The following is a 27956-nucleotide window of genomic DNA, read 5'->3' as shown; positions in this document are numbered from 1 at the left end:
ATGGCGGCGGCGGAGCCCGCGAGCTCTGCCCAGCCCACGCCGCAGGCCCAGCCGCCGCCGCCGCCGCCTGCGGCGCCGTCCTCGCAGCCTACCGCGGCGCTCAGCAGCCGGCACGAGAAGAGCCTGGGGCTGCTCACCACCAAGTTCGTGTCTTTGCTGCAGGAGGCGCAGGACGGCGTCCTGGATCTCAAAGCGGTGAGCGGGGGCGGGGACGTGGCGTCGGGCGACCGGGAAGCGGTGGGGGTGCAGGATGCGGGGCCCCACGGCGGGTAGGCGCGTGGCCCTGCCCACAAAGAGCACCCTGAGCGGCTACCGAGACCCAAGCACCCAGGAATTGGCGCTTTGCTCTGGACTCACTCAAAGTGGGTTTGATGTTAGAAACCGACGCCTTAATGGACCGCTCTATAGGACTTTATTTCTGTTTGAAGAACTTTCGTGCTAGTTCTTCCGAATGAAAGGAAAACGAGAAAACTTCCACACCTCGCCGCTAAAATAATAGTTTTTAGAAGGGGAAACTCTTTGTCGACAGTTAGGAAGTGAGATTGGCTTTGTTGACATAATTTGGAATCTTACTGGTTTCTAGATGTGAGATTTGCTATCGCACGGAGAGTTTTGTGACTTACAGACTAAGCGGTGGAATTGCTTAGTAAACTTATGAGAATGTTTGCTTCGTTCTTTGCTACGGTTCAGGCCTTTTCAAAAAAACGTTCATCAAAAGCTGTTCAGTCATACAGTGATTTAACCGTTCCTGGCAGGACTTGGAAGGATTCCATAGCTGGGGGGGGGGGGGGGGGGGGGGAAGGAGTTTGTGATCATGTGAATAAAAATCCAGCCAGTATACTGAGGTTAAGAAAGAGCCAATACTTTAACAGACAAACAAAATTGCTAAGGAGTCTACAATCTCAGGGGACCGCCTCTGTGACTCCTTTACCTGGCTGTATTGGGAAAACTCGCAGCACCCAGGGACTAAGTACTATGCCACCTCCCTGGCTTGAAGCCGTTACCATCCTCACTTCTGTGGCCAAGCAATGGAAAAAGCGTCCGATCTGGAGAAGTTTGCTATCCAGAACTCTCCTACTAAGTGCCATCCTCTTGTGGTCAGTGGGAGGCACTGGATTGTTGGCTCTGAAATTGCCCCCTCTCTGTCTTGGGGGTAGATGCCAGTAAGCTTCCGTTCTTATTTGGAAATATTATTCCTGGAACTTTTTTTTTGGTCACTTTTGAAAATTCTTTGTATTGTCATTCATTCTCTCTCTCTCTCTCTCTCTCTCTCTCTCTCTCTCTCTCTCTCCCCCCCTCCCCCCCCCCCTCCCCCCCTCCCTCCCTCCCTCCCCTCTTCTCACCCCTTTTATTCCCCTTCTCTCCCCCTTCCCCTTTTCCTCTCAATCTTTTCCCCTCCTTAAAAGTACTTATAACGAGCATCTATGGTATTCAGGTTGAAATGAATTAAAATGGTATGGTTTCCAATTTCACTGGCAGTAAGGAGGGCAGCAGAGAAACCCCTGATGTTACAAACCCTCACTGAAATCTGCTCTTCAGAATTAAATTCAGCTGTAGCCAGTGACTGTCAATATTTAAAAAAAAAGTCAGGAAATCCCGGGACTTTTTGGGTAAAATGGTGGTTTGATGGTTTATCCTGAAACATGCTCAAAACTCAGAACAAGAAGTCTTCCCTTCCAGATTTGGTTATTTGGCTTCCTTCACCTGGATGGCAGCAGGTTCAGGCATCAAATAGCAGTTTGATATGCAAGAGTCTTATTTCCGTTATCTTGGATCTGTCCTAAAGGAATATTCACAGATTCCTGTAATGATGTAAGGGTTAATAATTTATAGAGACCAGTGTGTTTTATTCTGTTTCCTAGGTCGAAAAACATTTTATTTATACATACATTTCATGTTTATAAACACATAAAAAATATACAGGACAACTTACAGTGAGGCATTCCTAGTGATGTTTCTCATAGTACATCATGAATATCATTGAGATATCTTAACAATATGTATTGAAGATGGTCTTGTACTGATACTAAATTTCTGTCTGAAAAATTTAAAACACGTTCTTTATTATTTTTTATTCTAACTCTAAGGAAAGAACATTTTTCTGTATAAGCTATTGATACAGGCTTTGCATCTAATTTTTTAATTAATAAAAGAATTCAATTTTGTGAAAGATCACAAATATAAAAATATACTAACTTTCCCATCAAGTATCCTGAGTGACTGTAAAATATTGAGGACTGTGTAAATGGTCCTGCTCCAGTGTGAGCCTGATACACAAACTTAGGGAAGCTCTGGGTTAGGTCTGCCAAATGAGAGTGAGCATTAGAAGCTAGGCTTAATTTCTGTGCTGTACTGCCTTTCTAGTAGTCCTTAAAAATAAACTTAAGTTTTCATGTGTCTCTGTGAATCTTTCTGGAAAGAAAAATTGCATCCATTTTACAGTAGGCAATGGGCATCTGTCTGCACAGGAGGGCACTGATGGCAGATTCTGTAGAGATAGATTAAACTGATGTTTTCTTTTTCTGTAGCTTAGTAACTGAACAAGAGTGTGGGTAGGTGTTCTGAAAATTCCTTTTCACTGTACTCTACAGATGGAGTTTCTATATTTTATTTAACGTCTTTGTGCCATCTTGATCTTTGTAAACATAATCTGGATTTTGTATGTTGTGTATTATGACTACCTAAGTTACAATTACCTGAATGACACCTAAGTATTGGTGCATTCTCTCCCAGATCCAGACACATACGTAACAAATGACCTAACTGATATACCCTAGACGAGACATAATTCAACCACAGGCTCTGGTAGGTAACAAGGTTTCTGAAGTAGTTGACATAGGGAGGTATGCATGAAGCATTTCAAGAGTTCGATGCTTGCTTGAGGTTTCTCTGGACAACATCACTCCTGGATATATGCTATGCCTGCAGAATTGAAAGTGGGATGTATTTGTAGAATCTATGTTCGTGTCAGTGTTACTCCAATAGTCAAAAGATGGGTAACTCAGATGTCTTTCAATGGATAATAATTGGGATACACAGGCCCAATGAGGGGCTTTCTGCTTTAGAAAGAAATTCTGACATGTGCAGCGGAGGTGATCCTTGAGGACTTTATACTTAGTAAACAGACAAATGCTGTATAATCCTTTTCCTTAATTTTTATCTTATGTGTATGAGTGTTTTGCCTGCATGTATGTCTGTACTACATGTGTGTGTGGAGCCTGCAGATGACAGTAAAAGGCATCTGATTCCCTGAAATTGGAGTTACAGGTGAGGTGAGAGCCATTCCATGGAACTAAACATAGGTACTCTGGAAGAGCAGCCAGTACTCTTACATTAAGTGCTGATCCATCTCTCCAGACCCTGTTGTATGATTTTTATTTGAAGTATTTAAGAGTACTCAAATTCTTAGAAACAAAGCAGGAGAATGCTTGCCAGAAGATATGGCAGTATAGAACAAAAATTCTGTAATTGATAATGAGGTTGTAGGCTGAATAGTCAAAACTTGTCAAAACTCTCAGTGCTCCCATCCCATTCATTAATATGGAACTACATTTGAGGGAACTTTCATAAAAAGAAGGCTGAGTTAAATGACATTATCAAGGTGTACCCTAATTAAATCTCATCAGTGTCCTTGTGACAGCAAATTTGGATACACAGAACCAGCAGGACAGTTCACACATAGAATAGAACATATTAGAACAAAGCAGGAGGGGAAGAAATGAGAGATGAGAGAGGGCAGTAGGACGCGGTGTCAACTAAGAACAGATTAAATATAATGACATGTCTCAGTGTACCAACCAAACCTTTGTATGCCAGCCAAAATAATAATTATATAAAAGGATTTTCAAACTGTACAATTAATGGGCGCAGGCAGATTTCAATTTAGAGATTTCAGAGGATCACTATGGTTTTCCTAGTTATATAGACACTATCCAATATCTTTTTTCTCCTTGATTATTCTTTGGTGACTTGTGTAAGAAAAGAAATTTTTTTTTAAAAAAGCTTATAAAGAGTTGATTAAAAATAGCATCAGAAAAATATTCAAAATAGTACAGTAGCAGTCAGAGTAGGCAAACACAGAGGGTATTCTTAGGTGCAGTTTCTTTGGGGCAGAGCAGTGATGCAAATTGAAACGCTTACTGTGTAAATGAATGGTGCTGCTGGAGGGGCCCTTCTGCTCTTAGAGTCAGCGTTTCTTGGTATTTCATTTCCTTGTTGATTTACGGCCCCTACAAGCCTGTTAGGAATATTTTCCTAACACGAGCTCTCTGCCCAGGCAAATTCCCTATCAAGCCAAATCAAAACAAGCCAAAGTAAGGGATATCCAGGTTTAATGGGAGGTCAGCACTCTCGGGTAGCCCCGAGGGGCCGCGAACCGACCATCAGGAGGAAGAAAAAGAGACCAGGCATTCCTCTTTTGGGAGTTCTCTTAAACAATCTTGGGAGTGGTCCTGACCTACCCCCCAGGGAGGGGTCAGAACCTGGCCTGCTGGGATATGGAGTCCAGACCAATACAAATGCTCCAGCCTGGAAGCTGGGTTAGATGCAAGGGGCTGGGGTCTATGCTCCCAACTTAACAACGCCCATTAGAAACAGAATGCTTTTGCTCTCACCTTAAGTACTCCCCTTCCTTCCCAGGTTCATAGCATTTTTAACATCTCTTTTTTGTGCTAGGGATTTCACCTAGGGATCTACACAGATTTGGCAAGTGCTGTCGTCATAGTTTTTGGATTACTCTTTCATTTCCTTTTTAGATTTATTTATTTGTACTGTTGTTTTGCCTCGTGTGTATCTATGTGTACCACCTGCTTGCAGTGCCAGTGGAAGTCGAAAGAGGCGTTGGTTCCTTGGAACTGGAGTTCCACATGCTTGTGAGCCTCCATGTGGGTGGTGTTAGGAACCAAGCCCAGATCCTCTGGAAGAGCAACAAGTGCTCTTCTTAACAGCGAGGCCATTTCTTCAGTCCCTACAGTTTGATGCTTTAAACACCATTTTTCTCTTTTTTTATTTCTTTTTTTTATTACTTTATAAATAATACCAATCAAAATTCCCACTTCCTCCCCTCCACCCACTTCCTTCCCACTCCCCCACACACCCTTCCCCCCAACTCCCTTCAGTCCTAAGAGAGGGCAAGGTACCCTGCCTTGTGGGAAGTCCAAGCTCCCTCCCCCCATTCCAGGCTTAGGAAAGTATGCATCCAAAGAGAATAGGATCCCCAAAAGCCAGTACATACAATAGAGACAAATCCCAGTGCCATTATTATTGGCCCCTCAGTCTGTCCCAATTGTCAGCCACATTCAAAGAGTCCAGTTTGATCCCGTGCTCATTCAGTCCCAGTCCAGCTGGAGTTGGTGAGCTCCCCCATTAGTTCAAGCACACTGTCTCAGTGGGTGAACCAACCCCTCGTGGTCCTGACTTCATTGCTCATATTCTCCCTCCTTCTGTTCTTCAACTGGACTTTGGGTGCTCAGTCCAGTGGTCCTATGTGGGTCTCTATCTCCATCCATCGCCAGACGAAGGTGCTATGGTGATATTCAAGATAGTCATCAGTCTGACTATGAGACAAGGCCAGTTCAGGCACCCTCTCCTCGACTGCCCAACGTCCTAGCTGGGGACATCCCTGTGGTCTCCTGGGAACCCCTCCAGAGCCAAGCCTCTTGCCAACCCCAAAATGGCTCCCTCAATTAAGGTGTCTCCTTTCCTGCTCCCATATCCGTACTTCCTCCATCTCAACCATCCCATTCCCCCAAGCTCTCCCCAATCCTCCCCTTCTCCCCTCTCTTTTCCCTCTACCTCTCCCCCCCCCCCCCCCCCCCCCCGCTGTCCCCATGCTTCCAACTTTTGCCTGGCGTTCTTGTCTACTTCCAATTTTCAGGAGGATCTATATATGTTTAAACATCATTTTATGAGATATTATCTTCATAAATATAGACTTAAGTTTTATCTATATATATATTTTTATTTTCAGTAAGCAAATAAGTGGAAATTAAAATTTCTGCTTTTCTGCCATTATCAACCTCTTAGAAACCTATAATGAAGTTTTACTTAAGTCACCTGTTAAGTCGAGCATATACTGAATTCATAAGCCCAAATGATTTAGGCTTCTAAGTTGTATAAAATGTTTTGTCACGATTTTATTTTTTGAATATAGGACTAATGTAAAATTTTACCCTATTATTTAGTTTTATGGGCTTTGCTGAGTTATTGTGATCTTTACATTAGATAACATCTGTAAAGTCCTGTTACCCTAATTACTACAGGTTAAAATCAAGCATTTTACATGTAAATTATAATGAGCTGTGTGTGAAATTCAGTAATGATTAAATTAAGGAAATAGATCAGCATAAAGAGCCATGTCTTAGGGTTTCTATTGATGTGAAGAGAGCCCGTGGCAATTCCTTTGTTTGTTTTGGGTTTTCCAGAGTTTGACTGTGTAACAGCCTGGACTGGGAGCTTACTTTGTAGACCAGGCTGGCCTCAAACTCACAGAGATCTGCTTGCTTCTGCTTCCTAAGTGCTGCTATTAAAGGCGTGCACCACCACCTCTCAGCCTGTGGCAGCTCTTACAGAGAAAAACAGTTCAGAGGTTCAGTCCATTATCATCATGGTAGGACATGCCATTCACATTGATTTCCTTTCTTCTGTTTTTCTTCTCACTAAGACTCTTCTAATAGCAAACAGAGAAGACATTTTGAAGTATGAAGTCTAATTATCCCTGTGCTCAAAACTGCCTAGTGGCTTTCCATGTCACTGGAATTAAAAGCTGATACCTTCACAATGGCCCAGAAGGTCTGTTGTCTCTCTCTTAGTGCTACCAGAAACCACACCCATAGAGTCTCGCCTACAGGAATGCTCACTCATGAGCTGAACAAGGAGGACACCAACAAATATGCCAGAATGGACAGGGAAAAGCAATGAGGCCTCAGCCCCACACAAAGAACTCTAGGCAAGTGAGGAAAGTTGGGAGCAAGAGAAGTGGTTCTCCCTAGGGAAGAGCAATCCAATTGGTTGTCCAGTGGCAAGTGGTCAACTCTGAATAGGGTATGTATGTATGTATGTATGTATGTATGTATGTATGTATGTATGTATGTAAATGATTGACTGTGATTGGGACATATAAGTCAAATAAACCCTTTCCTTATTTCCTCCCATTGCTTTTCATGATGGTGTCTTATCACAACAGTAGAAACCCTAATTAAGATAAGTGATTGATTCAAACAAGTAGTGATGACCTGCAAGAGCTGGTAAACATGTCTTAGGCTGCTAAATCAAATTTGTTAATATAGAATATGTGCTGGAAATTGTCAGGAGGGCCATTTAACTACTGTTTCATTAGTACAATGAATTGTATAGTGGGACCCTACATTACTGATTTAGGCTGTTGACTCTGAAAACGGAGCTATTGGGTAACCTCTTTTTTGAAGTTCTTTGTTAGCGGGGAGCTGATCACAGGAATTCCTCAGTCTTCATAATGTTCATTCGGGTTCATGATGATAGTGTTTGTGTTTCTCTTACATTGTAGGAAAGAAACCACCATGCTTTTTAAAAAAAATAATAATTGCTAGAAACACTGCTATGTTTTAAGATTTTTATTTCTTGTTGATTTAATAGTGTTGGGGTTGAAAATTCATCCATGCAATAAAGCTTTTAAAACGCAAATCATTATTAAACAAATTTACAATTTGTGCATATAATGCTGACTCCCTTTATTCCTTAATTGCCAAAAGGCTCAGATACATAAAGAGTAAGGCTGTCTTTTGATGAGATTCTTATAGGAAGTGAAAGACTTAACAATTCCTCCTCAGCTTAGTCTTTGAGGTGACAAAAATTACTACCATGTTGTTTTATTAGAGATACGGCTTATGTTGTGACAGACAGTATTGTTTTTTTCTTTAATATCTTCTACTGTTTAGATGGAATAATTTTTCTGGTATTTGCAAAGTCTGGGAAATGCTTCAAATATATCTAGTTAATGTTCTCAAGAGACTGAGTGGGTCATATTTGGGACAGTCACCTCTCTCTCTGGCTTTATATATACATGGTACTTTCTTTGTTCTTTTTGTCCTAAACAGGCTGCAGATACTTTGGCTGTAAGACAAAAGAGAAGAATATATGATATCACCAATGTCTTAGAAGGAATTGATCTAATTGAAAAAAAATCAAAGAATAGTATCCAGTGGAAGTAAGTCACAAACCCTACCCAAAACCAATACTAGGTAGAAAATGAACATCAGAGCTTTCTTTTTCACAAATGTTCAGTTTTAGCCGGCTAATCACATCAGACTTCTGTCCCCAGGAAAGACTCTCTGGTCTTGCCTATCTGTCCATTATGTGTTGGATGCTTCCTTGCTAACTCCACTGTTTCATGTATTAGCTATGAAATGACTATGTGCTTCTGACAAGTACATTCTGTTTTTAGAATACTTTCTTTGGCCTTAGTCTTTTGTTTTGTTAGAATTCTGCCCCCAAACCAGATATAGTTATCTTCACTAGCACCTCAGTGTACATCAGGAGACTAACTGTTGAGTTATCTTCACTAGCACCTCAGTGTACAACAGGAGACTGTTTAGCTTTGATGTGAATTTGGCCCCTCAGTGACTAGCTTGGCCTTCCAGGTGTTAAAAAGGCATTCTAGCATATGCTTAGAATTTCCAGAACATATTTCTTGTCATTAATTTTTTTTCTCATTTTTTTATTAAAGATTTCCATCTCCTCCCCTCCTCCTTCCTCTTCCCTCCCCTCCCTTCCACCCATACCCCCACTCCACCCCTCTCCAAGACAAAGAGCCATCAGGGTTCCCTTCACTATGATAAGTCCAAGGTCCTCCCAGCTCCCCCTAAGTCCAGGAAGGTGAGCAACCAAACTGACAAGGCTCACAGTGAGCCCATCCATGCTGTAGAGTTCATGTTCATTGCCGTTGTCCTTGGTTTCTCAGTCCTCCTCCACCGTCAGCCACATTCAGAGAGTCCGGTTTGGTCCCCTGTTCCATCAGTCCCATTCCAACTGGACTTGGTGGTCTTCCGTTAGCTCTGTCCCACCTTCTCAATGGGTAAACGCACTCCTCACGGTCCTGACTTCCTTGCTCATGATCTCCCTCCTTTTGCTCCTCATCAGGACCTTGGAAGCTCAGTCCAGTGCTCCTATGTGGGGCTCTGTCATTTTCTCCATCCACTGCCAGGTGAAGGTTCTATGGTGATATGCAAGATATTCATGAGTATGGCAATAGGATCTGGACATTTCAGGCACCCTCTCCTCAGCTGCCCAAGGACCTAGCTGGGGGCGTCTTCCTGGACACCTGGGAACCCCTCTAGAGTCAAGTCTCTGCCAACCCTAGAATGGCTCCCTTAACTAAGATATATAATTCCTTGTTCCCATATCCACCCTTCCTATATCCCAACCATCCTATTCCCCCAAGCTCTTCCCATCCTCCACTTCACACTTTTCTCTCCCCATCCCCCCTCCCCCCATCCCACTCCACTCCCATGTTCCCATTTTTTGTCCGGCAATCTTGTCTACTTCCAGTATCCAGGAGGATAACTATATGTTTTTCTTTGGGTTCACCTTCTGATATAGCTTCTCTAGGATTTTTTACGAATTATAGGCTCAATGTCCTTTATTTATGGCTAGAAACCAATTATGAGTGAGTACATCCCATGTTCATCTTTTTGGGCCTGGGTTGCCTCACTCAGGATGGTGTTTTCTATTTCCATCCATTTGCATGCAAAATTCAAGATGTCATTGTTTTTTACTGCCGAGTAGTACTCTAATATGTATATATTCCACACTTTCTTCATCCATTCTTCCACTGAAGGGCATCTAGGTTGTTTCCAGGTTCTGGCTATTACAAATAATGCTGCTATAAACATAGTTGAACAAATGCTTTTGTAATATGATTGGGCATCTCTTGGGTAAATTCCCAAGAGTGGGATTGCTGGGTCCTAGGGTAGGTTGATCCCAAATTTCTTGAGAAACCTCCACACTGCTTTCCAAAGCAGTTGCACAAGTTTGCATTCCCACCAGCAATGGATGAGTGTTCCCCTTACTCCACATCCTCTCCAGCATAGGTTATCATAGGTGTTTTTGATTTTAGCCATTCTGACAGGTGTAAGATGGTAACTCAAAGTTGTTTTGATTTGCATTTCCCTGATAGCTAACTAAGGAAGTTGAACATGTCCTTAAGTGTCTTTTGGCCATTTGAAATTCTTCTGTTGACAATTCAATGTTCAGTTCAGTACCCAATTTTTAATTGGGTTATTTAGAGTTTTAATGTCTAGTTTCTTGAGTTCTTTATATATTTTGGAAATCAGACCTTTGTTTGATGTGGGGTTGGTGAAAATCTTCTCCCATTCAGTGGGTTGCCTTTTTGTCTTAATGACAGTGTCCTTTACTTTACTGAAGCTTCTTGGTTTCAGGCAGTCCCATGTATTCATTGTGGCTCTTATTGTCTGTGCTACTGGGGTTTTATACATAGAAAGTGGTCTCCTGTGCCCATGTATTGCAGGCTACTCCCCACTTTCTCTTCTATCAGGTTCAGTGTGGTCAGATTTATATTGAGGTCTTTAATCCATTTGGACTTGAGTTTTGTGCATGGTGATAGACACAGATCTACTTTCATTCTTCTACAGGTTGACATCCAGTTATGCCAGCACCATTTGTTGAAGATGCTTGCTTTCTTCCATTGTGTGCTTTTAGCTCCTTTATCAAAAATCAGGTGTTCATAGGTTTGAGGGTTAAGATCTGGGTCTTCTATTCGATTCCATTGGTCGACTTCTCTATTTTTATGCCAATACCAAGCTGTTTTCAATACTGTAGCTCTGTAATAGAGTTTGAAGTCAGGGATGGTAATGCCTCCAGAAGTTCCTTTATTGTATAAGATTGTTTTGGCTATCCTGGGTTTCTTGTTCTTCTATATAAAGTTGATTATTGTCCTCTCAAGATCTGTGAAGAATTTTGATGGGATCTTTAAGGGAATTGCATTAAATGTATAGATTGCCTTTGGTAGTGTTGCCATTTTTACTATGTTGATCCTCCCAATCCAAGAACAAGGGAGATCCTTCCATTTTCTGGTATCCTCTTCAATTTCTTTCTTCAAAGACTTAAAGTTCTTGTCAAATAGGTCTTTCACTTCCTTGGTTAGAATTACCCCAAGATATTTTATGCTATTTGTGGCTATCGTGAAAGTTGACGCTTCTTTGATTTCTTTCTCTGCTTCCTTATCCTTTGTATATAGGAGGGCAACTGATTTTTTTGGAGTTGATCTTGTATCCTGCCACGATACTAAAGGAGTTTATCAGCTGTAGGAGTTCTTTGGTGGAGTTTTTCGGGTCGCTTATGTACACTATCATATCATCTGCAAATAACGAAAGTTTAACTTCTTCCTTTCCAATTCGAATCCCCTTGATCCCCTTGTTTTGTCTTATTGCTATTGCTAGAACTTCAAGCAGTATGTTGAAGAGATAAGGAGAGAGTGGACAGCCTTGTCGTGTTCCTGAATTTAGTGGGATGGCCATGAGTTTCTCTCCATTTAATTTGATGTTAGCTGTCGGCTTGCTGTAAATAGCCTTTATTATATTTAGGAATGACCCCTGTATCCCTAATCTCTCCGAGACCTTTATCATAAAGGGGTGCTGAATTTTGTCAAATACTTCTTCTGCATCTAATGAGATGATCATATGGTTTTTATCCTTCAGTTTGTTTATATGATGGATTACATTGATAGATTTTCATATGTTGAACCAGCCCTGCATCTCTGGGATGAAGCCTACTTGATCATAGTGGATAATTTTTCTAATGTGTTCTTGGATTCTGTTTGCCAGTATTTTATTGAGAATTTTTGCATCGATGTTCATGAGTGAGATTGGCCTGTAATTCTCTTTCTTGGTTGAGTCTTTGTGTGGTTTAGGTATCAGGGTAATTGTAGCTTCATAAAAGGAATTTGGCAATGACTCTTCTGTTTCTATATTATGAAATACCTTAAGGAGTATAGGTATTAGATCTTCTTGGAAGTTCTGGTAGAATTCTGCATTGAACCCATCAGGTCCTGGGCTCTTTGGTAGGGAGGTTTCCGATAACAGTTTCCAATTCTTCGCTACTACAGGACTATTTAGAGCATTTACCTGATCCTGGTTTAACTTTGGTATATGGTACTTACCTAAAAAAAGTGTCCATTTCTTTTACATTTTCCAATTTTGTGGCATACAGGCTTTTGTAGTAAGATCTAATGATTCTCTGAATTTCCTCTGTGTCTGTGGTTATGTCCCCTTTTTCATTTCTGATCTTATTAATTTGTGTGTTCTCTCTCTGCCGTTTGATTAGTTTGGCTAGGAGTTTGTCAATCTTGTTGATTTTCTCCAAGAACCAGCTTTTTGTTTCATTGATTCTTTGGATTGTTTTCTGTGTTTCTATTTTGTTGATTTCTGCCCTCAGTTTGATAATTTCCAGTCTTCTACTCCTCCTAGGTGAGTCTGCTTCTTTCTTTTCTAAAGCTTTCAGGTGTGCTGTTAAGTCTCCAATGTGTGCTTTCTCCGTTTTTTTTTTTTTTAAAGTGGGCACTTAGTGCTATGAATTTTCCTCTTAGCACTGCTTTCATAGTGTCCCATAAGTTTGAGTATGTTGTGTCTTTATTTTCATTAAATTCAAGAACTTTAATTTCTTTCTTTATTTCTTCCTTGACCCAGCTGTGTTTCAGTAGTTGACTGTTCAGTTTCCATGAGTTTGTAGGCTTTCTGGGGGTAGCATTGTTGTTGAATTCAAATTTTAATCCATGGTGATCCGATAAGATGCAGGTGGTTACTAATATGTTTTTGTAACTGTGGAAGTCTGCTTTGTTACCGAGTATGTGGTCAATTTTCGAAAAGGTCCATGAGCCGCAGAGAAGAAGGTATATTCTTTCCTATTTGGGTGGAATGTTCTATAGATGTCTGTTAAGTCCATTTGGTTCATTACCTCTATTAAGTCTCTTAATTCTCTGTTAGGTTTCTGTCGAATTGACCTGTCCATTGGTGAAAGAGGAGTGTTGAAGTCTCCAACTATCAGTGTGTTTGGTTTGATGGCTGCCTTGAGTTCTAGTAATATTTCTTTTATATAAGTGGGTGCTTTTGTATTAGGGGCATAGATATTCAGGATTGAGACTTCATTCTGATAGATTTTTCCTGTAATGAGTATAAAGTGTCCCTTTCCATCTCTTCTGATTGATTTTAGTTTGAAGTCAACTTTGTTAGAAATTAGTATGGCCACACCAGCTTGTTTCTTAGGTTCATTTGCTTGATAAACCTTTTCCCAACCCTTTACTCTGAGTAGATGTCTGTCTTTGTGGTTGAGGTGTGTTTCTTGTAAACAACAGAATGTTGGATCCTGTTTTCATATCCAATCTCTTAGCCTGTGCCTTTTTATAGGTGAATTGAATCCATTGATATTAAGTGATATTAATGACCAGTGGATGTTAACTCCGGTTGTCATTTTTTATTTGGTAGTAGAGATTGTGTGTTTCCTTTCTTTGCGATGTGCTGGTGAAGGGTCGCTAGATGTCTGAGTTATTTTGGGCAATGCTGGACTCCTTTGTTTGTGAATTTCCTTCTATTACTTTCTGTAAGGCTGGATTTGTGGCTACGTATTGTTTAAATTTGTTTTTATCCTGGAATATTTTGATTTCTCCATTTATAGTGAACAGAAGCTTTTTTTGTATTATTCAAAAGTTTTTTGTTTTTAAGATTTACTTATGTGCATTTGGTATTTTGACTGCATCTATGTCTGTGTGAGGATGCAGATTCCTCGAAACTAGAGTGACAGACAGTTGTTAGCTGCTATGTGGGTGCTGGGAATTGAATCCCGGGTCCTCTGAAAGAACAACCTTTAACTGTTGTGAGTCATCTCTACAGTCCCCTTTCAGATTTTCTAAGCAAGTACGTTTAGAGCTTTGATGTTTAAATTTTGTAAGGATTTTAATGTGTGGTTTTCAGAAGAATGTAAATGCATTTGATTATCCTATGTCAATTTTATTACTATAAAAATTAAATGCTATTAAATGGGCGTCTGATCCTGTATTATTCTCATGCATTTAAGGGGTGTAGGCGCTGGCTGTAATACTAAAGAAGTTATAGATAGATTAAGATTTCTTAAAGCTGAAATTGAAGATCTAGAATTGAAAGAAAGAGAACTCGACCAGCAGAAACTGTGGCTACAACAAAGCATCAAAAATGTGATGGAAGACTCCATTAATAACAGATATCCTTCTGAGTAAGTTATTCGTCATATAGCACAAAATGTATATTTGTGTACATTTTTAGTACTCAAATCAGTTATCTGGTGCTTAAGCAATTAAGTTTTATAAGTAAATATAACAGACTGGTATTTTAAAAATACTATCATTTGCCGGGCGGTGGTGGCGCACGCCTTTAATCCCAGCACTCGGGAGGCAGAGGCAGGCGGATCTCTGTGAGTTCGAGGCCAGCCTGGTCTACAAGAGCTAGTTCCAGGACAGGCTCTAAAAAAGCTGCAGAGAAACCCTGTCTCGAAAAACCAAAAAAAAAAAAAAAAAAAAAAAAATACTATCATTTTAAGTTGTATGGTATTAACATTCTTGTACTGAGGGGAAAAGATACATGTTCTCTCAGCATATGACTGGCAGGATGCAGTATTGTAGCTTAGTACAGGGGTCTGAATATTATTGCTAAGTATATAAGGTACTTTAAATAATTATGTCCGGTTCTAGCTTTCAGTTTTGAAAAACTAATTTTTTAAGGAGTGTCATGAGTTTACAGTTTTTGATGCTTCTTCCTAATACTAACCCAAGATTGGTTTCTCCTACTACATAAAGGGATATTAATGCTGCAGGCTATGTTCCTTTTACACCACTGTCTATGCTTAGAAACCTTGGAAATCTCTTGTGTTTGTCTTTCTTTGCAGTTAACCCTCACACACACCTCACAGAAATAGTTTGGTAATGTATATAATATATTCATCATATTGTCTTGTTAGAGCTCCATAATCATGTGAGAACAATGGGAATATTCAGGCTGTATCCCATGGAAACCGAAGCTTTGGAAACCATTTAAGTGATCTAAAATTTGTTGCCCTGCTTTATATAGCTTAACAAGATTTTGGTCATTTACAAGTATCTAAACTACGACTATACATATACTGTATAACTTAAATAGTGGTAATTTTGATGTGTTGAAAATATATCTGTCTGGGAAAAGGGTGCCCTGCATTTAACCAATTCTTAGAAATGGCAAAGGCTTAGCCAGGAGTGAAGTTGTAGTCTTAGACCATGCATCTGGCCTATACACCCAGGAGGCAATATTCCTTCTACTTTATCATCCCAGGACCAGGAAAAGGCAACCTGGGATCCTATAGGAAATAGTTGTCAAAATTATTCAAACTAACCAATTCTGAAGTGTTTCTGTTTCTCCTTCCCTTCCTTACTTTTCATATGAAGGCCCAAACAAAGATTCTGGACTAATGCTTTCGCCTACCTTCTAAACTCACTGCTCTGTTTTCCATATGGTCTGTGACACTTCTGTCTTTAGGAGCTATGAGTGTAATATATATTGTTTGCCTCTCTTTCTATGGCCATGCAACTCAAAAAAGAAGCAGCCTGTATGGCCGCTCTTCACTCACAGTGATGATGCTCTTTCCCATCTCCATGCACACACACCCCTAGTATATGTACCATTTTGCATCATAACCCAAAAGTCCTCAGATGTCACAAACGAGGGTGGCTACTTATTAAAACAACATGTAGAAATCTGCCTACAGACTTCGATTGTCTTTCTAAGGACTTGCACTTTTTGTCTGCCCATGTTATAGTGCCTTCATTCATTCAATTTCAATTTGGACTTCAGGTTTATTAACAGGTGTATAGGCGTTGATAGAAATGTTGTTCCTTAACTCTTATGACAGTACGTTTTCTTATGTAACTCACGAAGACATCTGCAATTGCTTTAATGGTGAGTACTGTTAGCCTTTTCTTACATTCTTCCATTTGTTTATTTGGTTTCTAGAGACAGGGTTTCTTTGTGTAGCCCTGGCTGTCCTCTGATTTAGACATCCACCTATCTGTTCCTCCCAAGTGCTAGGATTAAAGGCATGAGCCACTGCATTCTTCCTTTGAACAACCTGTTGACTGTAGTTTCTCACAATTCCCCCCATACACTCAGCCTGTCAGTATTTTCAGGAGTTGTGCATGTTGTCTTTCTCTGTAGTCGTGCGTTGACAGGCTGCTTACCTATCTGTTTTCATGGCAGTAACCGTTTTCACAGCTTTTACTTTATGTGTGGGAGGGCACAGGAGCCAAGGGATGAGGAACTTAAATAAGCAGGATTTGGCAACTTTTCAAGGTCCCAGGAGCATAGGAACTTGAAACATAAGCGTTGTTTCATGAAACTGTATAGCAGGTACTAGTCACAGGTGGAACCCAGGGAACTTTTGAGGAAAGTTAGGTGAATCTGTTTCATAGTGAGGCCTTACTCACTATATAGTTAAGTATGACCTTCTGATCACTCCTGCCTCTTCCTCTTTGGTTCTGGGTTATAGGCATATTGCCATCACTGCTGATTTTTGCAGTGTTTGGGATAGACCCCAGGGCATTTTAGTAGGCAGGCACTCTGCCAGCTGAGTTACACCTCTACCTGCTTTTTTATTTTAATTTCTTATAGATTTTCAAGTGAGCCAAGAACTGGCCTAGAACTGACTGTGTAACAAAGGTTAGCCTGGAATTCTTAATTATTCTGCCTTCACCTCCCAAATGCTGGGATTAAAAACATGCATGCACCAGCACACCTGGTAGCCTGGTAGTAAATCCACACTTTTTTGACTTTTCTCTCATTCTCACCACGTCCTTTGAACTATGGCATTGCATTCCTACAGTTAAGTATTTATCATTTTATTTTATTTTGCCAGGTGATACACTGTTGGCCATTCAGGCTCCTTCTGGTACACAGCTCGAAGTACCTATTCCAGAAATGGTATGTAGCATAGCTTTTATACAAGTGAAAAAATAATTCTGTTGTCTCAAGAGAGGCAAATGTATTTTCTTGAGCTAAACAAGAACAAATAGTGTATGGACACTTTTGAATTATTGGTATTAAGATACATATCTGAAAGCACTGACACCTAAATTTTGGGTGCCTTCAACTTTGGTAAAAGTAGCTGAATGACTATATACTTCTCCCCTATTCTCACAGTATTTAGGAATTTACATTATTGTATTTTAAACCTTTAAGAAACAAATTGCCGGAAGAATTTTGTATCTATGTAGGAAGTCAAGTCCAGTTGTCTTTTGATTAATGGGTGGAAAAGTTTTGGTTTCTGAAACTTGAAGATTTAAACAGGATGTTTAGATAACCACAGCCATAGTAGCTTACTCCAGAAGATTGGAGTTTGTGCATGTGGACTTTGTACAACATTACTGAGCACAACTAAGTAACATTACAGACAGTGAAATGGATGGTGCTATAGAAACTGAGTTTAAAACCAAACTGGACTACACAGTGAATCTGTCAAGTAAAGATGAGAGGGAGGGGTGGGAAACAAGTGAAAAGAAAGCAAAAGGAAAAAGTGGGGCAGGGAAGGAGAGAAAAACGGGACAAATTGATTGTTTAGAATGCAACAACTACCTGTTTGATGATACCATTTTAGCACAGCTTACCTTTTAGGGGCAAGTGGCTTAGAGACTTTAATACTACATTCTACTTGGGTCTTTTCTCCAGTGTTGCAACCTAGTAACTTTGTCATGTGAGTTTAGTTGTTAGATCCTAATGACTTTGCCTGTCTTTGTTTTAATTTTTTATGTTAACTAGCAATGATTATACTCATTTGTTTATGCCTAATGACTTTAAAGGGTCAGAATGGACAAAAGAAATACCAGATAAATTTAAAGAGTCACTCAGGACCTATCCATGTGCTGCTTATAAACAAAGAGTCCAGTTCATCCAAGCCGATGGTTTTTCCTGTCCCCCCACCTGATGACCTCACACAGTCTTCCTCCCAGTCCTCAACATCAGGGACTCCACAGAAATCCACCATGGCTGCTCAGAACCTGCCCGAGCAGCAAGTTTCTGAAAGAAGCCAGAGTTTCCAGCAGATACCAGCTACAGAAATATCTTCAGGTTGGTAGAAACCCTTTGATCTAAAAATTTCAGGTGAAAATATGAATACTATATGAAATACATAAGAGCTTTTATCTGAGGCAAAATAAGCGTATTTGATGTTTTAATTTAGTGTTCTCTGTAGTCTATAAACCTAGCACTAGAATAGTTATTATAAGGAAGATTTTGAAGCAGACCCTGTCTTTCTATATTGTTAGACATAATATGTATGTGTATATGCATATGTATATGCATTTTGAGGGAAAGAACCCATAAGGAATACTTAACCACTTTTACTGAAAACTTCACACACTGGCGCAGAATTGAACAGTATGTCATGATCAACAATTTTGTACATATTCCTGCCACAAGCAATTTCAAGCTATCCACCTGAATCACTGATCTATTAATATTAGCTATTAGCCATAGTGTCATATGAGATACATATTTGTATGCATATATGTGTATATGCACATTACAGGAATATCTAATCAGTAACAATGTTTAGACTATATAGAACTTTTGTTTCTGAAAAAATAACAGAAGTCACTACAGATATTAAAAGCTGTGTTATATAATATTGTATTGTTTGCTAATGGGATATTGCTTCTAATCCTAAATTTCACAATCAATAACAGTGAAACTAGAGTTTAATTGGACATGGGTTGGTTTTAGCTTTGTGTTACATTCATACATCTTGCTTCTCTCTAAGTTTATATACTATAGCTGAAGAGCTGCACAAGAGAAAGTATAGAGTTGAAGAAAGTACTAATTAATTCCAATTTAATTAGAATATATGAAGTAAATAAATTGTATATGCTTTAGATTAAACCCAGTCGGTACCTTGGCTTCCAAAGAACATTTTAAAAAAATTTCTGAGTACCATTTGGTATAGTGAGTCACTTGGGGACACATTAGAGGTTGGAAATATCAGATGAAAATACTAGCTAATAAACCAGCTTTGTATGAGGGAAAGTAGACATTAGTTGTGCAGTGGTAACTATGAGGGTGACTAGGAAGCTTCAGAGATTCAAGATGAGATGTTTGCAGTTTCCACAGCTGAGACAACCTAGGACTAGAATAGGGTGCACTGAGGGGGATAGAAAAGAGAATAAGCTGAAGAAATATTGTTTAAGCAAAGCAAGTAAGTTTTGGTGTGTAAGATATGGAGATAAAAATGAACAGGAGAAATGAAGTGTTGTTGAGTAAGTCGAATTATACTCTTTACGGACTGTTTTAGAAGAATGGGGTCTTTTTCTCTGTATCTTCAGTTTGCAAGTTTAAAGGCATTCCAAGAAAAGTAGTTTCTCATGAAACTGCCTTCCCAAAATGTGGTGGTACTTTTAATTTGATTCTGCCAATCAAACTAGTGATGTGACTACCACTATTGAAATGTAATTGCCTCTATCATATTTGTGTTTTCAACAGGGTCTATTAGTGGAGACATCATTGATGAACTGATGTCTTCTGATGGTAAGTAGTTGAAGATTTTACTACTGGATATACCTCACTATCCCAAAGTGTAAATGCCATGTGACTCAAGATTATAGTAGGCATCTTTTAAAATTCATATTTACTTGCATTTTTATGGAAAGAACCCAAAAGGAATACTTAACCACTTTCATTGAAAACTATTCACATACTGGCACAGGAGTAATGAATAGTATGTAACAATCAAGTAATTTCAAGCTGCCCACCTGAACTGTTTCTAACATTGGCCATAATGTCATATGAAATGTATGAAATAATCATTAAAAATCTGTTATGTATAGTATGCTAGCTAATCATTTCTCTGGGATTTTGTGTAAGTTTTTGATTCAGAATTGTGAGAAATTTATGTTAATCATAACCCATGTAGAAACCAACTATAACAATGAGTCTTTTCCTTTTTTTGCAGTGTTTCCTCTCTTACGGCTTTCTCCTACTCCAGCAGATGACTACAACTTTAACTTAGATGACAATGAAGGAGTTTGTGATTTGTTTGATGTTCAGATACTAAATTATTAGATTCCATGGAAACTTGGGACTGTTATCTACCTCTAACTGTAACATTGTAGAATTCTTAATAACCTAAGTATTTAAAATTATGAATGTAATACCATTTTAGTTCACTAAGTATGAAATATTCTTCACTAACATTTACTTCACAAAACTTCAAAGGGCTCTGACTGCTTCAGGGGGATGATTAACTGTCTACCAGCATGCCCCTCCAGTGATTATATTCAATTTCTTTCAAAGCTAAATTCTGCTGTAGCTTCTCCTGAGAGAAAAGTTAAGGCAGACTTCAGGTCACCACACCAAAACATTGCCCAGATTTTATTTGTCTTTATATTTTTACTGCCACAAAGTTATATCTATGTGTCCTTCAGACATTCACTGCCACATACAAAGTGAAGGGCATCACTATTGAGTGAAGAGATTTTGTGAAGTGCCTTCTGTTTTAGCACTTTAAGTCTATCAGTTTGCTGACTTGTGACATTCTACTTTCCTAGAGTATAGGAAAGATCTGTTTATGTAGTTTGTTTTTAAAATGTGCCAATGCCTGTACATTAACAAGATTAAAACAAAGTTGTATAAAGCATTCCATTTATTGATCTTTGAGGGAGTGTCACTGTGTTACAATTGAGCCATTAGTCTGGTTGCTTCATCAACATTAGCTGGTTCATTTTCATGGTGCTTCTGAGGAATCAAAGGGAAAAAAGTTAAAACAAAAGCTAAAGTTTAAACAAAATCAAACTAAACCACCTTGAATACAAGCTGCTACCTAGTTTAATTCTTCTAGTTTACCTTTGGAAATAAAGTAAATTCTATATTCAGACTTCATGTATGGCCTAAAAAATGCTATATACACCAAAATGCCAGGTAAAAAAAAATGCTTACACTTCAAGTGTGTTAGCCTTCAATATCTGTTATGAGACTAATTTCTACTTACCAGCTCCTTCTGCATAGATTTCAGAGAAAGGCTTTTTGAAAAGCTTGCGAGTTCTTTCTGTATGTTTACAAAAGCTCTGTTCATTCTGTTGACTTTTTCATCATTCATAATGTTTATCTGTTAAAAAAAAATTATACTCTCATAACTATTAAAGTACTGAGCTGTCTAAATGTCTTCTCAAACACCCTCTCCCGTTCCTACCCGTCATGCATGTGGCACAGACACACAACTGAAAAAACTTTTTAAAAAGTCTATAAACTCTTGGCTCTACCAAACTGATAATTCACACAAAAACTACCGTTGGCTTTTTAGGAAATTTAGTCAGAAAGTTTGGATTTTTAAAAACATCAATTATATGGATTTTCCTCATGCTTAAGACAGATCAAAATCTGTGCTCTGGAGCTGATTTCAGCAGCCGCATTATGTGGCCCCACAAGTGCCTCTATCCCATTCCTAGAGGATCTGATGCCTCTTCCAGAGTCTGCAGGCCCACATAGAAGTACCAGATGGAACACACAGACTTCTAGATTTTTATGTGACCAGTCCTGGCTATGGCATTTAACTATCATCATTAATAAAGCAAGAAACCTGGATCAGATACTTTCAGTCCTTTTGAATAAACAACTCTTGAGCCCTTTTCTGGACACTTGTTTCCTATGTGCACTAGCCCTCGAGTCTGAGCAAAGAGAAGAAATGGTGTATTCAAAGCTGCTACCAGGATCTCTCCTTCAAAGCCTCTGTACCACATTCTTCATGAGAACACCAATACTTCCTTATTGTCACCCAGAAATACCACAATTATCTGCTACTTTGTCAGGAGTTCATAGACTCTGATCACTCTGTATATGGAATCACTGTTTAGTGAGTTCAATATATCTAGTCAATGGCCTTTTCCTCTCAAGGCCTTGCTCTGTGGGATCTAACAATGGACCCTCTGCTTCTACAAGACATTTCTTACACTCCACTTTTTCAAGTCACAATAAAGTTCACTAAAAACCCTTTTTTCAATCCTCACAGTCTACCTTATCCCTTTATTAGCATGGATTCCATACTATCAATCCTTTATATGCTTTTCTTTTTCTCATACTTTGACAAACTTTGCTCGGTAACCTGGCTAAATACAGTTGACCCAATCTGAGTCCAGATCTTAAGCTGACTGAAGTCATAACTAGCTGACTGGCTTCATTAAATTCACTGTCACAAATTTCAATCGCATTTAAATAAAATTTAATAAAGCCACTTTTCTGAAGAAATTATTTGATACTAACTCCAAGTAGGCTACCTACTTTCTCTGATCCTATCAGCTTATGTAAAAGTTCTAGTGCCTTAAGGCTCAATATAGTAATATTCCTCAAATAGACTATGAACATGCTGCTGTCAGGTTTCCTACTTTAGTATTAGCTCTTTTTCATGCAGGTCTTTGCAACTACAAAGAAAACCCTGTGGAAAACTCACTCCAAACTCCTGTCTTACCCAACTTTACTTCCTTTATAATTATGAAATCACAAATATCCTTTAGAAAATGTATTCCAGTCCCTGAGAGATAAAAGCCAGCTTTTAATGAACCTTTATAACAACTATTACATCCTAGACAGCTGGATCACTTACTATTTAAGTTAGGAAACACTACACAATCTACTTAATCATGAAAACAATCATGAAAAAAATTTTTGAAGTATAAAAATTTACCAATTTTTTTATGTGTATCTGTGTGCACCTGCATAAGTTATGAGCACCATGTGCATACAGGGAGGCACAGAGACCAACAAAGGTTATCAGATCCCCTAGAACTCGAGTTAGTAAATTGTGAGCCCCCATGGAATACTTGGAACTCAACCTTGGTCCTCTGCAAACGCAGTAAATGCTCTTAATTGCTAATCCATCTCTCTAGCACTTTTTGTATTTTTCATTTTATAGGTTTTGATGGGGGAAGAGAGTTTCAAGACAATGTTCTCTGTGTAGCCTTGGTTGTCCTAGAACTTGCTCATTGGCCTCAAACTCAGAAATTCACCTGCCTCTGCCTCCTGAGTACTGGGATTAAAACACAGGCAGCACCACAGCCTGGCTCCATTTGATAGGCTAAGATACTAGTTACGAAGCTGCTGCTGGACACTGTAAATCTCTGCTAGTAGAATCTCAAATCCACTTCAGAGTGAACTAGTAAGAACTGTCCTCCATACTGTTTTAACAGTGACTTCTGTTAATGTTTTGTTGGTGGTGGTTTTTAACATCCTCCCTTAAATTTATATTTTAAAAGAAGGTTATCTTAATATTTGAAAAATAATCTTACCTAGTAAGAAAAGCTAAGAATTTCTGGTTTAAGTAACAAGACCTATTCACTAGTTTCTAAGTCCACTTTATAAACAATAAAGTCAGACAGACTACTTAAATACTCACCTTCTTAAGGTTAGTAGTAACTGGTTTTGCCTTGTTTTTAGCCTTGAAGGTTTTTTGGCTGGCTATATGAAATACATTCCTGGACTTCTGCCCTTTTAATTTGTTCTTGGCCATTGTCTAGAAAAGAAAAGGATTCAGTCAAACTGCTTATATTTTGAGGCACAAATAACAAATTTTTAAGACCATCTTAGTTCTTATTATTTTAAAAATTGCTACATAAATCCCATGTCATGCACTCCTAGACATTTTGTGGTACAACTGAGGCACATATATCTCAATCTTTCTGTATCCCCAGCACCAGGCCTGAGACACCCAGTTAGTATTTACTGACTGAATTTGGTACTGTCAACAAACATAAACAAAACTCTACGAGTTCACACACTAATATACTATCCTGGTTCCTATTACTATATTAGGTACTGAATACTAGTTTTCTTCTCCCCTTTTACTTTCTTCTCTCTCATGCCCCATCAAAAATATTCCTCAATCTTGTACTTCCTACCTCCCTCATATGCCTTCCAACAATTTCCCTGATAATTTATATACAAATGTTTTTTACACTGAAGCCTTGTTTTCTTCGCTCAGGCTAAATGCGGATTCAAGCCATAATTTCTTAGAAGTTTCTGCCAAATCTGTTTAAGAATTCATGTAAAGAATTTTTTAAATACTAATATTTAATATTTATTGAGCTTTTACTATATATAGTCACCGGACTTATGTTTTATGTGATTTAACTCAGTTTTCTTCACCACAACCCTTTTGGTAAGTACTATTATTCCCATTTTACAGATTAAAAAATGGTGCAAAGAGTTTGCCAAAGTTTTAGGGTTTGTCTTGTTTGTTCGCAAACGCGCGCGCGCGCACACACACACAAAAGGTTTGTGCTAGTGCACACCTTTAATCCCAGCTCTCTGGAGGAAGGGGCAGGCGGATCTCTTTAAATTCCAGGCCAGCCTGCAGCCAGGGTTACATAAAGAAACCCTGTCTCGAAAAATCAATACGTACGTACGTACATACATACACACACAGAAACAGAAAATATATTATTACAGGAGTAAACAGTAGATAAAAAGCTAAACTGATTTACTAATCAGTAAGTCTGAAGTAATAATCGATAATTAGATATAACACAAAGCAGCATAAAGCATACACAGGTGTAAAGGTGTAACACACTCGAATGACTAGATAAGTTTCCTATGCTAGAAACAGTTCGAGCACAGTAACAACCTAACTGAAGACACAGTCAAATCACAGGAGCCTGCCAAGGGGTGGCCGCACGGTTTCGGCCCACAGCCCTGAGGAACAGGCATCTGCGGAGGAGGCAGAACAGAGCCGTCGGCGCCGCAGCAGCCCGGCCCAAAGCTTTCACCCCAGCCGCGGACAAACCTCGTAGGCGTCTCACCAAACCCCCAAATTCCACGCGGCCGCTCAGGTTCCCAGTGACGCCACTCACAAACACAGGAAGCTCCCGCCGCCGGCGTGAGGCTTTCCAGCCGTAACCCCGCCCACTGCAAGGGCCACGCAGAGCGGGGCCACTCCCACACGTACAGTCCTCGTTCCCCTCAGCCCAGCCCTTCACGCTCCGCCCTCAGCGATAGCCCCGCCCCTTGAGGGGCCGCCCGGGACGGGAACCCGGAGCCGTGGGGGAGGTGGAGGCGTCGGTTGTGTACGGAGCTGTGTTTGACGGACCGCGGTCGACCTTTTTCCCAGATTTGAGCTGGTTCCTGGGGTGAGGCCTCATAGCAGTGAGGTTCCACGTACCGTGAGAGCCCCATCGCTAGTCTCACCGGCATTTGACCAGGATGCGAGCCAGGGCGAGTCAGACAAAGCCGAAGTCGGGCAGTCGCGCCTGAGAAACTCGGGGTCACCAGCCGGCTGCGGGCTCTTGGATGTCCGGCAAGTGGCGCTGCGACACTGAAGAAAAGGTTCGCATTCTTTTCACGTTCTTTATTGTTCCAAAAAGAAAATTTCTTACAAGATATCTTTCTCAATAATATATTGTGCAAAATGAATTCATTAGAAACCTTTGAGAAAACTCAGGAGAAGCCCCTTTACCTTCCGTCTTTGTGCGTCTGCTCGTTTCACATAAGCGCATTTCAGAAAAATCTATTCACATTTTTCAAGAAACTAGTCACATAATTGTTTCCACATGTTTCTACTTGTTTTCCAGACGTCACGGGGAAAGTTTTCAAATGAATGAAATGCTGGCATTTATATGTAAATTTTGTATCTTAGAAGCATTCTGACTACTGGTTGCTCTGCACCAAAATAAAGCAGTGATACAACTGCCTTCTGCAAGTGAGGGCACCACTGAGGCCCAGAGCAGAACCACTTCTAAGGGTCCACCACAGCTGGCATCCTCTCAAGTCCTCTATGCACCTAATCAGTCCTTCATCTGCTTGTATCAACTCAGCTGCAACGAATCATTATATTATACCCGTCACAGAAAAGGAATTCCGTAAGGAAACATAATTGCCTGTTAAACACACATTTATTTATTTTTTATTCTTTCTGAAGATCCACTTCTAAAGTACGTTAAAATGAAGGAAAATTCTAAATACCTGTGAAGCTCACATACGTGATAATGTCCTTGGATCAGAGCTTTCTTGTCCCAAGCAAGGCAAAAAAAGAAAATAAAAGTCTGCATTGTGTGGTTGTGGGGATGACGTCAAAACTAAAGCAAAACTATAGAAAAACATTAAATTTTGCAAAACCAGAGTTATAAATACTGATACAAAGAAGAGAGACATAATTATGTTTTTTAAATGTGAAATCATTGACAAGTTTGTACAAGACAAAGCAATATATGCAAAAGAATGTCATTAAGGTGGTAAAATCTGTGGAGGGTAGCTTTTACTCTAAAATTGCGATATAAGGCTATATCTACGAAGGACCAAGGAAATAGCATAGTTTATACAAGTGAAAACAAAAGCCTTCTACAAGACAAAAAGACATTAGTTTCTGTTTTATTTTTTATATCCAACAATACTCCCTGTGCCTCCTTTGTAGAAGGCTATTGTCCCTTTCAGACATTATTTTTTTCTCAGTATTCCTTTCTGTTACATCAAGTGGTCCTAGCCAGATAATGAAGTCCTTCTCTAAGGCCTTCCCAACTAGAGCCAGAGGAAATATTGCCATTTGGACTTAATGATGTTTCCTTGGAATACCGCAAAACTGGGGCTTCAAACCACTGACCATCTCATTTAGAAACTGGGAAGAAAATGAAGGTGCCATGAAGGGAAAACAACTAGGTGTTTGAAAAATGGTCTGGTAATACAACTGGTAGTATAACCGGAGAATTCATGATCTCGTTTGATTTCCTGGATCCATTAATGGCTAGAACAATCTTCCTCTTCTCAATTATCAGAGGTAAAAGATTACATTGGAGAGACCAGACCTAACTTGGATCTCTTTATTTTTTGTACCCAAAAGAGTTTGGACTCACCTTCTTACTTCACAGAATTATTGTATAGAGTTAGTGAAGTCTAAAACAAGAATAAGAGATTACTTTGATAAAGATAAAGCACATGTTAACTTTACAAATGCCATTTTATTCTGTGAACTATATAATCTGTTAAGTATAGAAAAAGCATGCATGGTGACTTTTGAAAGCCTTTAAAAAACATTTACAAAGATCATATTACCAGGGTTTGCTCAAATTTCCGGCTTACTGATTTGGTCTCCTCACTTGTTGGGATTAGAGGCATACACCACACCACCTGGCTGGCCTGAACTTTTACTGGCAATCTTGGAAATGAATAAAATCATATTGCAATGCATGTCTGTTTTAGTTATTTGTCTTGTTGCTTCAACAAAATACCTGAGAAAGGAAACTCAAGGAAGGGGCTATTTTGGCTCGCAGACCAGTGTGGTGAGAAGTCACCACAGCAGGACTGTGAAGCCGCTGATCATGCTGCATCTACAGTAAGAAATCAGAGAGAGATGAAGGTACCTCCTCAATTCTTTTTCCCCTTTTTATCAGTCCGAGACACTAGGTCAGGGAATGCTATCTTTCACATTCATGGTGGGTCTCGACTCTTCCATTAACCAAATATAAAATTGTTGCAGGGAGAGGACTGCTTGTTCATCCCGGCCTCTCAGAAACCAAAATAATCACACCAAACTGTATGAATTAAATCACTGCTTGGCCCATTCGCTCTAACTTCTTATTGGCTAACTCTTACATATTAATTTAACCCATTTCTATTAATCTGTGTATTGCCACATGGCAGTGGCTTACTGTGTAAAGTTCTAACTGGCGTCTGTCCCTGGCTGAGGATCCATGGCTTCTCCCTGACTCTGCCTCCTTTCTCCCAGCATGTCATTTAGTTTTCCCCGCCTACCTGTTCTGCCCTATCAATAGGCCAAGGCAGTTTCTTTAATCATTAACCAAGAAAAGCAACACCGAGAGACATAAGGACCTCCTACACTATTTCCCCTTTTTTGTTTAAACAAAAAGAAAGGCTTTAACATAGTAAAATTACATATAACAAAGCAAATATCAAGCAAGAACTACAGTTACAATATATCTGCTTTATCTT

The 27956-nt window shown here is 39.5% G+C and overlaps 2 protein-coding genes and 1 long non-coding RNA gene across 3 annotated transcripts; 2 read left to right on the top strand and 1 right to left on the bottom strand.

Moving 5' to 3' along the window:
* On the top strand, positions 1-21188 carry E2f5 (E2F transcription factor 5). Its single transcript, XM_038347553.1, has 8 exons — positions 1-195; positions 8073-8182; positions 14062-14223; positions 15904-15947; positions 16900-16964; positions 17840-18107; positions 19515-19559; positions 19984-21188. The coding sequence occupies exons 1-8, from the start codon at positions 1-3 to the stop codon at positions 20091-20093; spliced, it is 999 nt and encodes a 332-aa protein (XP_038203481.1). The 3' UTR covers positions 20094-21188.
* Rbis (ribosomal biogenesis factor) lies at positions 20656-24946 on the bottom strand. Its single transcript, XM_038347555.1, has 4 exons — positions 24802-24946; positions 23416-23532; positions 21019-21135; positions 20656-20765 (listed from the first exon to the last, which is right to left on the bottom strand). Exons 2-4 carry the CDS (start codon positions 23527-23529, stop codon positions 20703-20705), a joined length of 294 nt encoding a protein of 97 aa, XP_038203483.1. The 5' UTR covers positions 23530-23532; positions 24802-24946; the 3' UTR covers positions 20656-20702.
* LOC119826329 lies at positions 24939-27194 on the top strand. The gene is made up of 2 exons (XR_005287398.1): positions 24939-25340; positions 25586-27194. It is a non-coding gene; the product is annotated as an uncharacterized LOC119826329 (long non-coding RNA).
* Positions 27195-27956: the final 762 nt, after the last annotated feature.

Source organism: Arvicola amphibius, chromosome 11, assembly GCF_903992535.2.
Source record: "Arvicola amphibius chromosome 11, mArvAmp1.2, whole genome shotgun sequence".
Taxonomy (NCBI): Eukaryota; Metazoa; Chordata; class Mammalia; order Rodentia; family Cricetidae; genus Arvicola; species Arvicola amphibius.
This window is presented reverse-complemented; position numbering and strand designations above follow the sequence as displayed.

Bases quoted from the DNA above. Each gene is read 5' to 3' on its own strand.
- E2f5 (XM_038347553.1), top strand. From the start codon at position 1: ATGGCGGCGGCGGAGCCCGCGAGCTCTGCCCAGCCCACGCCGCAGGCC. The intron at 8,183-14,061 runs GTAAGTCACAAA...CATGCATTTAAG, and splicing joins AAGAATAGTATCCAGTGGAA to GGGTGTAGGCGCTGGCTGTA. The intron at 19,560-19,983 runs GTAAGTAGTTGA...CTTTTTTTGCAG, and splicing joins TGAACTGATGTCTTCTGATG to TGTTTCCTCTCTTACGGCTT.
- Rbis (XM_038347555.1), bottom strand. From the start codon at position 23,529: ATGGCCAAGAACAAATTAAAAGGGCAGAAGTCCAGGAATGTATTTCAT. The intron at 21,136-23,415 runs GTGAGTATTTAA...TTTTTTTAACAG, and splicing joins TTACTACTAACCTTAAGAAG to ATAAACATTATGAATGATGA. The intron at 20,766-21,018 runs GTAAGTAGAAAT...TTGATTCCTCAG, and splicing joins AATCTATGCAGAAGGAGCTG to AAGCACCATGAAAATGAACC.